This window comes from Heptranchias perlo, chromosome 18, assembly GCF_035084215.1.
Source record: "Heptranchias perlo isolate sHepPer1 chromosome 18, sHepPer1.hap1, whole genome shotgun sequence".
In the NCBI taxonomy this organism is placed as follows: domain Eukaryota; kingdom Metazoa; phylum Chordata; class Chondrichthyes; order Hexanchiformes; family Hexanchidae; genus Heptranchias; species Heptranchias perlo.
The window spans coordinates 92,442-107,591 of NC_090342.1; the positions used below are offsets into that span (position 1 = coordinate 92,442).

Consider the following 15,150-nt stretch of genomic DNA (forward strand, 5'->3'; position numbering starts at 1 on the left):
AGGTAGGAAGAGTACAGAGGTCACATATTCCTTGGAAAATAAGAGTCTAAATGGGGCAGAGGAGCAAAGGGATCTAGGGGTACAAATTCACAAATCACTAAAAGTAGTGATGCAGGTTAATAAGGCCATTTAAAAATGGGGTACATTTCTAGAGGGATAGAATTGAACTTGAGAGAAATTATGTTAAACTTGAATCGAACCTTGGTTAGACCACACTTGGAATACTGTGCGCAGTTCTGGTCTCCATATTATAAAAAGGATACAGAGGCACTGGAGAAGGTGCAAAAAAGATTCACAAGGATGGTACCAGAACTGAGAAGATATACTTGCCAGGAAAGGCTGAACAGGCGAGGGCTCATTTCTCTAGAAAAGAGAAGACTGAGGGGTGACCTGATTGATGTCTTTTAAAATTATGAAGGGGTTTGATAAAGTCGACATGGAGAAGATGTTTCCACTTAGTGGGAGACCAAAACTAGGGGTACATACGAATTAAGAGCAGGAGTAGGCCATTCGGCCCCTCAAGCCTGCTCTGCCATTTGATAAGATCTTGGCTGATCTGATTGTGACCTCAACCCTACTTTCCCATCTACGTACTATAACCTTTGACTCCCTTGTTAATCAGGAATCTATCTAACTCAGCCTTAAAAATAAATATTCAATGACCCTGCCTCCACCGCTCTCTGGGGAAGGGAGTTCCACAGACTCATGACCGTCTGAGAGAAAAATTTTTTCCTCATCTCCGTCTTAAATGGGAGACCCCTTATTTTTAAACTGTGGCCCCGAGTTCTAGTCTCTCCCACAAGGGTAAACATCCTCTCAGTATCTACCCCTTCTAGTCCCCTCAGGATCTTATGTTTCAATATAGTCCGAGAGCGAGAGGGAGGTCCGAGAGGTGAGCGCAGTGCAAAAGGAGAGTCCGAGAGTGGGAAGAGGGTCCGAGAGGTGAGCGCGATGAAAAAGGAGAGTCTAGAGAGCGGGAAGAGAGTCCGAGAGGTGAACGCAGTGTAAATCTAAGGCAAGTCATGGCAGCAGAGCTCGCACCCGTGATATGCTCTTCCTGCACTATGTGGGAAGTCATGAACACTACCACTGTCCCTGGCGACCATGTGTGCAGGAAGTGTGTCCAGCTGCTGCTACTGGCTAATCTCGTTTCGGAGCTGGAGCTGCGGGTGGATTCACTGTGGAGCACCGCGATGCTGAGATTATCGTGGATAACACGTTCAGTGAGGTGGTCACGCCACAGGTAAAGATTACACAGGCCGAAAGGAAATGGGTGACCGCCAGGCAGAGTAAAAGGACTAGGCAGGTAGAGCAAGAGTCCCCTGGGGCCATCTCCCCCTCAAACAGATATACCGCTTTGGATACTGATGGGGGAGATGGCTTATCAGGGGAAAGCAGCAAGAGCCAAGTTCATGGCACCACGGGTGGCTCTGCTGCACAGGAGGGGAGGAAGAAGAGTGGCAGGGCTATAGTGATAGGGGATTCAATTGTAAGGGGAACAGATAGGCATTTCTGTGGCCGCAAACGTGAATCCAGAATGGTATGTTGCCTCCCTGGTGCAAGGGTCAAGGATGTCATGGAGCGGCTGCAGGGCATTCTGGAGGGGGAGGGTGAACAGCCAGTAGTCGTGGTCCATATCGGTACCAACGACATAGGTAAAAAAAGGGATGAGATCCTGCAAGGCGAATTTAAGGAGTTGGCAGATAAATTAAAAAGCAAGACCTCAAAGGTAGTGATCTCAGGATTACTACCAGTGCCACGTGCTAGTGAGTATAGGAACAGGAGAATAGACCAGATGAATGCGTGGCTGCAGGGATGGTGTAGGAGGGAGGGATTTAGATTCCTGGGACATTGGCACCGGTCCTGGGGAAGGTGGGACCTGTACAAGCGGGATGGGTTACATCCGAGTAAGACCGGGACCGATGTCCTCGCGGGGGTGTTTGCTAGTGCTACTGGGGAAGGTTTAAACTAGAATGGCAGGGGGATGGGACCCTGAGCAGGGAAACAGAGGAGGGGGAAACAAGGATAGAAAGAAAAGACAAAAAGGGAAGAAGCAATAGTGGAAGGCAGAGAAAACAAGGGCGAAAAACAAATAGGGCCATAGTGCTAAATAAAACTAAGATGACTAGCAATCTTAAAGACAAGTCAAAAGGCATTGTGTCTAAATGTGCGGAGCATTCGCAATAAGGTAGATGAATTAACAGCGCAGATAGATATTAATGGTTATGATATAGTTGCGATTACGGAGACATGGCTGCAGGGTGACCAAAGATAGGAACTGAACATCCAGGGGTATTCAATATTTAGGAAGGACAGGCAAAAGGGGAAAGGAGATGGGGTAGCGTTGTTAGTAAAGGAGGAAATCAATGCAACAGTGAGGAAGGATATTGGCTCGGAAAATCAAGATGTGGAATCTGTATGGGTGGAGCTAAGAAACACCAAGGGGCAGAAAATGTTGGTGGGGGTTGTCTATAGGCCCCCCAACAGCAGTGGAGATGTAGGGGAGGGCATTAAACAGGAAATTAGAGATGCATGCAAGAAGGGTACAACTATAATCATGGGTGACTTTAATCTACACAAAGATTGGTCAAACCAAATTAGCAATAATACTGTGGGGAAGAAATTCCTGGAGTGAGTACGTGATGATTTTTTAGACCAATACATTGAGGAACCAACTAGAGAACAGGCGATCCTAGACTGGGTGTTGTGCAATGAGAAAGGATTAATTAACAATCTTGTTGTGCGGGGTCCCTTAGGGAAGAGCAACCATAACATGTTGGAATTCCTCATTAAGATGGAGAGTGAAGTAGTTGAATCCGAAACTAGGGTCCTGAATCTAAATAAAGGAAATTACGAAAGTATGAGGTGCGAGTTGAATATGATCGATTGGGGAACTTTACTAAAAGGGATGACGGTGGATAGGCAATGGCTAATATTTAAAGAACGTGTGCAGGAATTACAACAATTATTCATTCCTGTCTGGTGCAAAAATAAAATAGGAAAGGTGGCTCAACTGTGGCTTACAATAGAAATTAGGGATAGTATTAGATCCAAAGAGGAGGCATATAAAATTGCCAGAAAAAGCGGCAAGCCTGAGGATTGGGAACAGTTCAGAATTCAGCAAAGGAGGACAAAGAGATTGATTTAAGAGGGGGAAAATAGAGTATGAGAGTAAACTGGCAGGGAACATAAAAACTGACTGTAAAAGCTTCTATAAATATGTCAAGAGAAAAATATTAGTGAAGACAAATGTAGGTCCCTTACAGTCAGAAATGGGGGAAATTATAATGGGGAACAAAGAAATGGCAGAACAATTAAACACATACTTTGGTTCTGTCTCCACAAAGGAGGACACAAATAACCTCCTGGAAATGTTAGGGAACCAAGGGTCCAGTGAGAGGGAGGAACTGAAGGAAACCAGTATTAGTAAAAAAAAAATAGTGCTAGGGAAATTAATGGGGCTGAAGGCTGACAAATCCCCAGGGCTTGATAATCTACATCCCAGAGTACTAAAGGAAGTGGCCCTGGAAATAGTGGATGCATTGATGATCATCTTCCAAAATTCTATAGACTCTGGAACAGTTCCTACAGATTGGAGGGTGGCAAATGTAACCCCACTATTTTTTTTAAAAAAAGGAGGGAGAGAAAAAACACGGAATTACAGACCAGTTAGCCGAACATCAGTCGTGGGGAAAATGCTAGAGTCTATTATAAAAGATGTGATAACAGAACACTTGGAGGGCATTAACGGGATTGGACAAGGTCAGCATGGGTTTATGAAAGTGAAATCATGCTTAACAAATCTACTGGAGTTTTTTGAGGAGGTAACTAGTAGAATAGATAGGGGAGAACCAGTGGATGTGGTGTATTTGAATTTTCAGAAGGCTCTTGATAAGGTCCCACACAAGAGGTTAGTGTGCAAAATTAAAGCACATGGGATTGGGGGGAATATACTGGCATGGATTGAGAATTGGTTGACAGACAGGAAACAGAGAGTAGGAATAAACGGGTCTTTTTCCGGGTGGCGGGCAGTGACTAGTGGGGTACCGCAGGGATCAGTGCTTGGGCCCCAGCTATTCACAATATATATCGATGATTTGGATGAGGGAACTGAATGTAACATTTCCAAGTTTGCAGATGACACAAAGCTGGGGTAGAATGTGAGCTGTGATGAGGATGCAAAGAGGCTCCAATGTGATTTAGACAAGTTGGGTGAGTGGGCAAGAACATGGCAGATGCAGTATAACGTGGATAAATGTGAGGTTATCCACTTTGGTTGTAAAAACAGAAAGGCAGATTATTATCTGAATGGTGACAGATTGGGAAAAGGGGAGGTGCAATGAGACATGGGTGTCCTTGTACACCAGTCGCTGAAAGCAAGCGTTCAGGTGCAGCAAGCAGTTAGGGAGGCGAATGGTATGTTGGCCTTCATTGCAAGAGGATTTGAGTACAGGAGCAGGGATGTCTTACTGCAGTTATGCAGGGCTTTGGTGGGACCACATCTGGAGTATTGCATGCAGTTTTGGTCTCTTTATCTGAGGAAGGATGTCCTTGCCATGGAGCGAGTGCAACAAATGTTTACCAGACTGATTCCTGGGATGGCAGGACTGACGTATGAGGAGAGATTGGGTCTACTAGGCCTGTATTCACTAGAATTGAGAAGAATGAGAGGTGATCTCATCAAAACATATAAAAGTCTAACAGGACTTGACAGACTAGATGCGGGGAGGATGTTCCCGATGGCTGGGGAGTCCAGAACCAGGGGTCACAGTCTCAGGATACGGGGAATGCCATTTAGAACCGAGATGAGGAGAAATTTCTTCACCTGAGGGTGGTGAACCTGTGGAATTCTCTACCACAGAAGGCAGTGGAGGCCAAGTCATTAGATGTATTCAAGAAGGAGATAGATATATTTCTTAATGCTAAAGGGATCAAGGGATATGGGGAAAAAGCAGGAACAGGGTACTGAGTTGGACGATCAGCCATGATCATTTTGAATGGCGGAGCAGGCCCAAATGGCCTACTCTTGCTCCTGTTTTCTATGTTTCTATGTAAGATCACCTCTCATTCTTCTAAACTCCAGCGTATACGGGCCCAACTTGTCCAACCTTTCCTCATAAGATAACCCCCTCATCCCAGGAATCAGTCAAGTGAACCTTCTCTGAACCGCCTCCAAAGCAGTTATGTCCTTTCTTAAATAAGGAGACCAAAACTGCACACAGTATTCTAGATCTGGTCTCACGAATGCCTTGTACAACTGTAGCAAAACATCTCTACTTTTATATTCCATTCCCCTTGCAATAAATGACAACATTCCTTTTGCCTTCCTAATCACTTGCTATACCTGCATACTAACTTTGTGTGATTCATGTACTAGGACACCCAGATCCCTCTATACCTCAGAGTTCTGCAATTTATCTCCATTTAAATAACATACTGCTTTTCTATTCCTCCTGCCAAAGTGGACAAGTTCACATTTTCCCATTTTATACTCCATCTGCCAAATTTTTGCCCACTCACTTAACCTATCTATATCCCTTTGCATACTCCTTATGTCGTCTTCAAAACTTACTTTCCTACCTACCTTGTGTCATCAGCAAATTTAGCAACCATACATTCGGTCCCTTCATCCAAGTCATTGATATAGATTGTAAATAGCTGAGGCCCAAGCACTTATCCCTGTGGCACTCCACTCATTACATCTTGCCAACCTGAAAATGACCCATTTATGCCTACTCTCTGTTTCCTTTATCCATGCTAATATGTTATCCCCTACACCATGAGCTCTTATTTTGTGTAGTAGCCTTTAGGAACATATGTAACGAATCTTACAACACCAGGTTATAGTCCAACAAATTTATTTTAAAATCACAAGCTTTCGGAGATTATCTCCTTCGTCAGATGAATGAATGAAAAGGTTCTCAAATCGCATATCTTATACTATGTTGGGACAGCATCACACCAATCAAAAGGTGTCATTGTTATTCAAACAGGCCAGTCACGGAGAACAGCACGTCCCAGTACACTAGATATACATTGTGTCTATTACACAGGCAGGCAGAAAGAAACTCAAAATGGCAGAGAGAGAGAGAGAGAGAGAGAATTTTAAAAAACATATAATTTTTTTCCCCCTTTTTGCTGGTGGGGTTACGTGTAGCGTGACATGAACCCAAGATCCCGGTTGAGGCCGTCCTCATGGGTGCGGAACTTGGCTATCAACTTCTGCTCGACGATTTTGCGTTGTCGTGTGTCTCGAAGGCCGCCTTGGAGAACGCTTACCCGAAGATCGGTGGCTGAATGTCCTTGACTGCTAAAGTGTTCCCCGACTGGGAGGGAACCCTCCTGTTTGGCGATTGTTGCGCGGTGTCCGTTCATCCGTTGTCGCAGCGTCTGCATGGTCTCGCCAATGTACCATGCTCCGGGGCATCCTTTCCTGCAACGTATGAGGTAAACAACGTTGGCCGAGTCACAGGAGTATGAACCATGTACCTGGTGGGTGGTGTCCTCTCGTGTGATGGTGGTATCCGTGTCGATGATCTGGCATGTCTTGCAGAGGTTGCCGTGGCAGGGTTGTGTGGTGTCGTGGACGCTGTTCTCCTGAAAACTGGGTAACTTGCTGCGAACGATGGTCTGTTTGAGGTTGGGTGGCTGTTTAAAGGCGAGCAGTGGAGGCGTGGGAATGGCCTTAGCGAGGTGTTCGTTGTCATCGATGACATGTTGAAGGCTGCGGAGAACATGGTGTAGTTTCTCCACTCCAGGGAAGTACTGGACGACGAAGGGTACTCTGTTGGTTACGTCCCGTGTTTGTCTTCTGAGGAGGTCTATGCGATTCTTCGCTGTGGCCCGTCGGAACTGTTGATCGACAAGTCGAGCGTCATATCCCGTTCTTACGAGGGCGTCTTTCAGCGTCTGTAGGTGTCCATCGCGTTCCTCCTCGTCTGAGCAGATCCTGTGTATTCGTAGGGCCTGTCCATAGGGGATGGTCTCTTTGACGTGGTTGGGGTGGAAGCTGGAAAAGTGGAGCATCGTGAGGTTGTCCGTGGGCTTGCGGTAGAGTGAGGTGCTGAGGTGCCCGTCTTTGATGGAGATTTGTGTGTCCAAGAAAGAAACCGATTCTGAGGAGTAGTCCATGGTGAGTTTGATGGTGGGATGGAACTTGTTGATGTTATCGTGTAGTCTCTTCAGTGATTCTTCGCCGTGGGTCCATAGGAAGAAAATGTCGTCGATGTATCTGGTGTATAGCGTTGGTTGGAGGTCCTGTGCAGTGAAGAAGTCGTGCTCGAACTTGTGCATGAAAATGTTGGCGTATTGGGGTGCGAATTTGGTCCCCATGGCTGTTCCGTGTGTTTGGGTAAAGAACTGGTTATTGAAGGTGAAGACATTGTGATCCAGGATGAAGCGGATGAGTTGTAGGATGGCGTCTGGAGATTGGCTGTTGTTGGTGTTGAGTACTGAGGCTGTTGCAGCGATGCCGTCATCGTGGGGGATACTGGTGTAGAGTGCCGAGACGTCCATCGTGGTGAGAAGTGTTCCTGGTTCAACTGGTCCGTGGGTGCTGAGTTTTTGTAGGAAGTCTGTAGTGTCGCGACAGAAGCTGGGGGTTCCCTGTACGATGGGTTTCAGGATGCCCTCGACGTATCCAGAGAGGTTCTCACAGGGTTCCGTTGCCTGATACGATAGGACGTCCGGGTGTGTTGGCTTTGTGTATCTTTGGGAGGCAGTGGAAGTCTCCCACGCGGGGAGTACGTGGGATGAGAGTGCGTAGGATGCTTTGAAGGTCTGGATCGAAGGTCTTGATCAGTTTGTTGAGCTGGTGGGTGTGTTCTTTGGTCGGATCTGCGGGTAACCGTCTGTAGTGTTCCTGGTTGTCCAGTTGTCGGTATGCTTCTTTGCAATAGTCCGTTCTGTTCTGTATGACAATGGCTCCTCCTTTGTCCGCATAGGAACAGGAGTAGGCCATTCAGCCCCTCGTGCCTGCTCCGCCATTTGATAAGATCATGGCTGATCTGTGATCTCACTCCATATACCTGCCTTTGGCCCATATCCCATAATACCTTTGGTTGCCAAAAAGAGATATATCTATCTCCAATTTAAATTTAGCAATTGAGCTAGTATCAATTGCTGTTTGCGGAAGAGAGTTCCAAACTTGTACAACCCTTTTTGTGTAGAAATTTTTTCTAATCTCGCTCCTGAAAGGTCTGGCTCTAATTTTTAGACTGTGCCCCCTACTCCTAGAATCCCCAACCAGCGGAAATAGTTTCTCTCTATCCACCCTATCTGTTCCCCTTAATATCTTAAACTTCGATCAGATCACCCCTTAGCCTTCGAAACTCTAGAGAATACAACCCCAATTTGTGTAATCTCTCCTCGTAACTTAACCCTTGAAGTCCGGGTATCATTCTAGTAAACCTACGCTGCGCTCCCTCCAAGGCCGATATGTCCTTCCGAAGGTGCGGTGTCCAGAACTGCTCACAGTACTCCAGGTGCGGTCTAACCAGGGCTTTGTATAGCTGCAGCATAACTTCTGCCCCCTTGTACTCTCGTCCTCCAGATATAAAGGCCAGCATTCCATTAGCCTCATTGATTATTTTCTGCACCTGCTCATGACACTTCAATGATCTATGCACCTGAACCCCTAAGTCCCTTTGGACATCCACTGTTTTTAACTTTTTACCATTTAGAAAGTATGGCACTTTGATATGGCACTTTGTCAAAAGCCTTCTGGAAATCGAAGTACACCACATTCACAGGATCCTCTTTATCCACGTTGCTTGTTACTTCTCAAAGAACTCTAATAAATTACTCAAACACGATTTCCCTTTCACAAAGCCGTGTTGCCTCTGCCTGATTGCATTGAGATTTTCTAAGTGGTTATCAATATAAGATAGTCACCAATAAATCCAATAGGGATTTCGGGAGAAACCTCTTTTCCACAAGGAGTAGTTGAGGTGAATAGCATAAATGCATTTAAGGGGAAGCTAGATAAACACCTGAGGGAGAAAGGAATGGAAGGATATGCTGATAGGGTTAGATGAAGAAGGGTGGGAGGAGGCTCGTGTGGAGCATAAACACTGGCATGGACCAGTTGGGCCGAATGGCCTGTTTCTGTGCAGTAAACTCGATGTAATGTTACTTGCATTATAAGTAATGTTACACCTGCTACTGTCCTTGCAATTGCTCCCCTTGCTTCCTCATACCTATAGCATCGTTCAAACACCATCCAAACTATGCTACTCTGACTCGCACATTGTCACAACCACACTCCCTTTTTTGCAGGACAAGCTTGTACACAATAAGAGGAAGCAGATGCACACAGGAGGAGGCTACCATCATTTCAAGGGCTGTCCCAAAGGGAAGAGGCCATCATTAATGTAGTAGATAGGGCAGGCCAGAAATATAGCAGGTGGCAAGGCTGGAGGGTACATCCCCCACAGGGTGTTTGGTCATCTAATCCTCCTTTTCTTTTCTCACTGAAGTCTCTCCTTCATGCACTCATCTGTTTCTGTTAACCCTTGCCACTGACACCCAACCCTTGTCTCTCTGTTCTCTTTCCAGATCCATTGTAAGTCACAGGCCCAAAAAGAGCATAGGAAGAGGAGGACAGTCCTCTTGATGATACACCAACACTAATCTTACTCTTACAAGCACCAGCTCAGAAATTGGCACCCCCTATCCTTTAGAGGGGTCTGCACTGGGCGATTCAATGAATACAAGTGCACTGAAACATGGACAGGGGTTTAGCACAGCCCAAGAAGCAGATCGCTGGAGAGTGTGCTCTGATACTAGTCCTGCTGTAGAGGGCAGAGGCAAAAGCCTCCATGGCCCAGTCCGTAGAAGGCTGACTGCTCTGCACCACCAGCTGCTCGATGTATTGGACAGCCTGCTAGGGAGCCTGTGCACAATGAGCAGTGTGGAGGGGGGTCATCGTGCATGGCATTGAACCAGTGCAGTCAACCATGGAACGTGTATTCAGCTCGACACACAGTGGAGCCTTTAGCTATTGAGATTTTGGTGGCAGCTCAGACTGCTGCCATTCGGGCTCTAAGTTCCAACATCTCCAGCTTTCTAAGTATGAAGGGAAGCATGGATAAGGACTTCCAAACCATCACATCACTCCTGCACTCTGTTCTTGCACAGAGCAGTGGGAGTATTGTGATGCGGTCCCATGTGCAAGGCAGTGGCCCCATGGGAAAGGCACATGCTGTCCTCTGTCAGGATAATAGCACGCCTGCTCCTCCAGTCCCTCAACCAGTGCCTGTGTTGGTGCCAGAAAGCCAGACTGTCCCTGCTGTAGCTGGAATACTGCAGTCTGCAGCAGCTCCTCACAGGCCAGAGCTCCTTGAGGTTGCCCACCATAACTAGCACAGAAACAGGCCATTCTGTGTTGGAGTTTATAGTCCACATAATCTCCTCCCACTCTAATTACGTCTTCTCACTCTGCCCCCATATCCCTCTATTCCGTTCTCCCTATGTATGCATCAAGCCTCCCTTAAATGCATTAATTCTATCTGTTTCAACTTCATGTGGCAGCGAGTTCCACATTCTCACCACTCTGTGTAAAGAAATTGCACCTAAATTCTTTATCTGGTCAGTTAGTGACTATCTTTTATTTATGCCCTTTGGTCTGGACTCACCCACAAGTGGAAGCAGGTTCTCCACATCCACCCCAACGAACCCCTTCGTAATTGTAAAGGCCTCTATCAGGTCTCCTCTTTTTTCCAAAGAGAAGAGCCCCAGTTTGCTTAATCTTTCTTGATAGTTGAATCCTTTCAATTCTGGTAACATCCTTGTAAATCTTTTGTGCACTTTCTCCAATGTTTCAATATCTATTTTGTAGTATGGAGACCAGAACTATATTCAGTGCTCCAAGTATAGTTTAACCAAGGGTATATATAAATTTAACATTACCTCCCTGCTTTTGTATTCTATTCCTCTAGAAATGAGCCCCAGTACTTTATTTGCCTCTTTATGACCTTATCAACCTGTATTGCTACTTTTATCGATTTACATATCCGTATTCCCAGATCTCTTTGCTCCTTTACCCCATTTAGTTTCTTACCTTCCAAGGAATAAGTGGCCTCCTTATTCCTCTTCCCAAAATGGACTACCTCACATTTCCCTAATATTGAATTTTATTTGCCATTTATCCACCCACTCTGCAAGCCTGTTTATGTCTTCCTGTATTTTGGTGCAATCTTCAATTTGAGTTCAAATCATTTACCTCAAGTGTCGTCAGTGGATGAACAGCAGCCTTCTACCTCCTGTGTTGCAGCCACTGGGCTAGCACCTTGTAGGAGCACTAGACTGGGCAAAAGAGCACCTAAGACAGGCACTAGGGGTTTGCACAAGGGTGACCTTTAGTGTTTGACTTTGTTTGATAGCAATTTAAAATCACTGTTTTGCGATAAATACTTGTTGTACAGAGTTTCTTTTGATTGGTGTTTGGTGACCATGCCATGTGATGTGATAGAAATACCCTTGCAGGTGTTTAAGTTGAGGGCATTCATCTGGAGGGTGGACCAGGTCTGATGGTACATGGGACTGTTGGTGCAGGTGGGGAACGGGATGATCCAACCAAAGCATTCCTCAATGATCTGTCGGTGTACAGCTCTGGCAGGTGACCGGAATTGTGCTGCTTGTTCCTCCTTGACATCCTGCTGTTCTTCCCACTCCGGGAGCCCCAAGGGTTGTCCTTTTTACAAAGCAAAATTTGGAGCATGTAGCGAACTACAGCCAATCTGGAGAATCTCTGTGCTATATTGCAGGACGCCTCCAGACTGATCCAAGCAGCAAAACCTCTTTCAGAATGCTGGTAGTGTTCTCAATCAGAAAGTAAAGAAAGAGAGACTTGCATTTACAAAGCACCTTTCATGATCTCAGGATGTCCCAAAGCACTTTATTGCTCTTTTGCGTCTGTGCATGAGTTCCTGACAGGTGCCATGTGTTCAGGAGCTAGCCCTTGTCCCCAACCAGCCAGCCTGATACCCAATGGTCTGGGTGAAAGAGAAGGGGTATTGAGGACTGGCGCAGGATAAAGGCATTACAACAACAGCCAGGACACCAGACACAGACCTGCAATGGGCTGCCTGTTGTTGCACCCACAGGAGTGGAGGCTCTTCCTGTTCATGTACACTCTGGGCTCTTGATATGGAGCACGGCCATGTGGGTGCAGTCAATGAGCCCCTGCGCCTGGGGGAAGCCCACAGTCTTGGACAAACCCAGAGATCTGTCTTCCTGCTGCGTTGCCTCCATAGGGAAGGAGATGAAATTGTTTGCTTTGGCGAAGAATACATCCGTGACCTCCTTGATGCTTGAGTGCACTGCAAATTGATTAATGTTGCTTGTCAACTGTTGTAGCCTGGAATGACCTTAAGGTGTAGAAATTCAGGGCCACAGTTACCATTATTGCCTTGGGCAGTGAAGTGAGTGACCTGGTGTGGGGCTGCAGTAGGTGCTACAACAGGTGATGTAACAGTCTCCCTGCTGAAGCAGAGTGGCCGGATACACAGCTCTTCACTTAACTGGAATCACAAATCCTGTAAACCCGTGTGGAGTAAGCCCTCCTGCGCTCTTCCCTCCTTCAGCCTCTTCTCCCTGCAGGTCTCTCCACTCTTGCTGTTTTTCCTCCTCCTGCTCCTCCAGCCCCTTGGCAGACTGAACAGCATACCTTGCTGCCAGAGTTTGTGCAGGAGTCTCTGGGCACAAATTGTCCTTCAGCTCCAAAAAAAATGAATGCCACAATTTTTGCAGTCTGCTGCAGCATCTACAACCAGAAATAGGCATAAAAGCCCCACAGCAGTCTTAAACAACTAACCAGGTACTTAACTAATTGAAGTTGAGGCGCCCTTTAGTACAGCATTCCTCCCAACTGTTCTCGTCCAGGATTTATGGATGGGTTATAGAATGAGTGAAACTAGTGATCGTGAAGTTGAAAATGGCAGCCTGAAACAGGTATAGGACTCTCCTGTACACCTATTTATTAGGTGTCCACCAGTTTCGGGCAGGCGCCCTGGACGATTAAAATGCATTCAACTCAAAATATTGTAATGCGCACTTTCAACAGACATCGGGTGTAAGAGATCCCCATGCAAAATTCGGAGGCCTAACCCCATTTTACCAGCACTAAACAGGTAGCTGTGAGTTAAACGCCCCCCTCCCCTGCCCAGACTCAGAGTATTACCAACTGAGCCAAGCTGACATTAAGATGCATTTAATTAGTTCAGTAATATTTTCATTATTTTGAATTGCAGGTAACTATCAACCAGTGATTTAAACAATGGCTGGAGAGGAATGCAGTTCGGTGATGGAGGAGAGCAATGTGGAGGATATGGATACATCAGATACACAATGGAACTGGTACTATTTGGGTGAATGTGGAAAATGGCACATATTTGAGGTGTGCTATTATTTTATTACTTTCCTTACTTGCTGGTGCAGTGATGTTCAAATGATAAGTGAGCCAACATATAATCAAATGCATAGAAAACAAGTTGTAACGTCTCAGCTGACAAATTCTGATTTTTGTTCCTGTAATCTAATCCTATAAGACTAATGAAAAGCCCAATTTAGCCAGAATTGTTTAACTCTTACATATTTAATATATCATGCTGTTTACCCGTTTTTACAGATGGAAGATTTTAGGTTGATTAATGAAATTAAAGCTAGTAGTTTGGCTAATGTTGGCACAGACTATGCTTGTAATAAGAACTTCCCACTTAGTACTTTATCCTTGCCTTTCAGGGGAAAAAAAGTAGGGTTTCTATGATTATCTTCCAAAACAAAGTGGAATTAAAAATGTAGGCACTGTTGAATAACTGGACACAGACAAATCCAGTTAAATGGGATATGCCTTTCATATTGCCTCTAGATATGTTCAACAAAATTCACCTTCAACATAGAATCATAGAAAGATTACAGCACAGAAGGAGGCCATTCGGTCCATCGAGTCCGTGTTGGCTTTCTGCAAGAGCAATCCAGCTAGTCCCAGTCCCCTGCCTTTTCCCTGTAGCCCTGCAAATTTTTTCCCTTCAAGTAATTATCCAATTCCCTTTTGATTGAATCTGCTTCCACCGCCCCCTCAGGCAGTGCATTCCAGATCATAACCACTTGCTGCATAAAAAAGTTTTTCCTCATGTCACCTTTGGTTCTTTTGCAAATCACCTTAAATCTGTATCCTCTGGTTCTTGATCCTTCCACCAATGGGATCTCTATCTACTCTATTTAGACCCCTCATGATTTTGAATGCCTCTATTAAATCTCCTCTTAACCTTCTGTGCTCTAAGGATAACAACCCCAGCTTCTCCAGTCTATCCACATAACTGAAGTCCTTCATCCCTGGAACCATTCTAGTAAATCTTTTCTGCATCCTCTCTAAGGCCTTCACATCCTTCCTAAAGCGTGGTGCCCAGAATTGGACACAGTACTCCAGTTGTGGTCGAACCAGTGTTTCATAAAGGTATATCATAATTTCCTTGCTTTTGTACTCTATGCCTCTATTTATAAAGCCCAGGATCTCATATGCTTTTTTAACTGCTTCCTCAACCTGCCCTGCCACCTTCAACGCTTTGTGCACGTGTACGCCCAGGTCTCTCTGTTCTTGCACCCCCTTTAGAATTGTACCCTTTAGTTTATATTGCCTCTCCTCGTTCTTCCTACCAAAATGTATCACTTCACACTTTTCTGCGTTAAATTTCATCTGCCACGTGTCCGCCCATTCCACCAGCCTGTCTATGTCCTCTTGAAGTCTATCACTATTCTCCTCACGGTTCACTATACTTCCAAGTTTTGTGTCATCTGCTTCCCTCAGCAACCTAGGATGCATTCCATCTGGACCTTCTTTAAGTACAGCCAGCCTTTCTATTACCTCCTCTTCATCAAATTTTAGTCCATCCAGTATCTCAACTACTTCCTATTTTACTGTGACTTTGGCAGCATCTTCCTTGGTAAAGACAGATGTAAAGTACTCATTTAGTACCTCAGCCATGCCATCTGCCTCCATGCGCATGTCTCCTTTTTGATCCCTAATTGGCCCCACCCCTCCTCTCACTACCCGTTTACTGTTTATATGCCTATAGAAGACTTTTGGATTCCTTTTTATGTTAGTTTCCAGTCTATTCTCATACTCTTTCTTTGCCCCTCTTATTTCCTTTT

At 45.5% G+C, this 15,150-nt stretch overlaps 1 protein-coding gene across 6 annotated transcripts in view; it reads left to right on the forward strand.

Annotated features, from left to right (window-relative positions):
- Positions 1-15,150, forward strand: part of LOC137334478 (protein mono-ADP-ribosyltransferase PARP11-like) — a 91,708-nt gene that overhangs the window by 38,068 nt on the left and 38,490 nt on the right. For 3 of the 6 annotated variants that reach the window (XM_067999161.1, XM_067999159.1, XM_067999160.1), the window contains exon 2: positions 13,251-13,396. In XM_067999161.1, the coding sequence (XP_067855262.1) occupies positions 13,277-13,396 (120 nt within the window). In that variant the 5' untranslated portion in view covers positions 13,251-13,276. The remainder of the gene's footprint in view (positions 1-13,250; positions 13,397-15,150) is intronic. The other 3 variants (XM_067999164.1, XM_067999162.1, XM_067999163.1) reach the window with 1 other exon arrangement.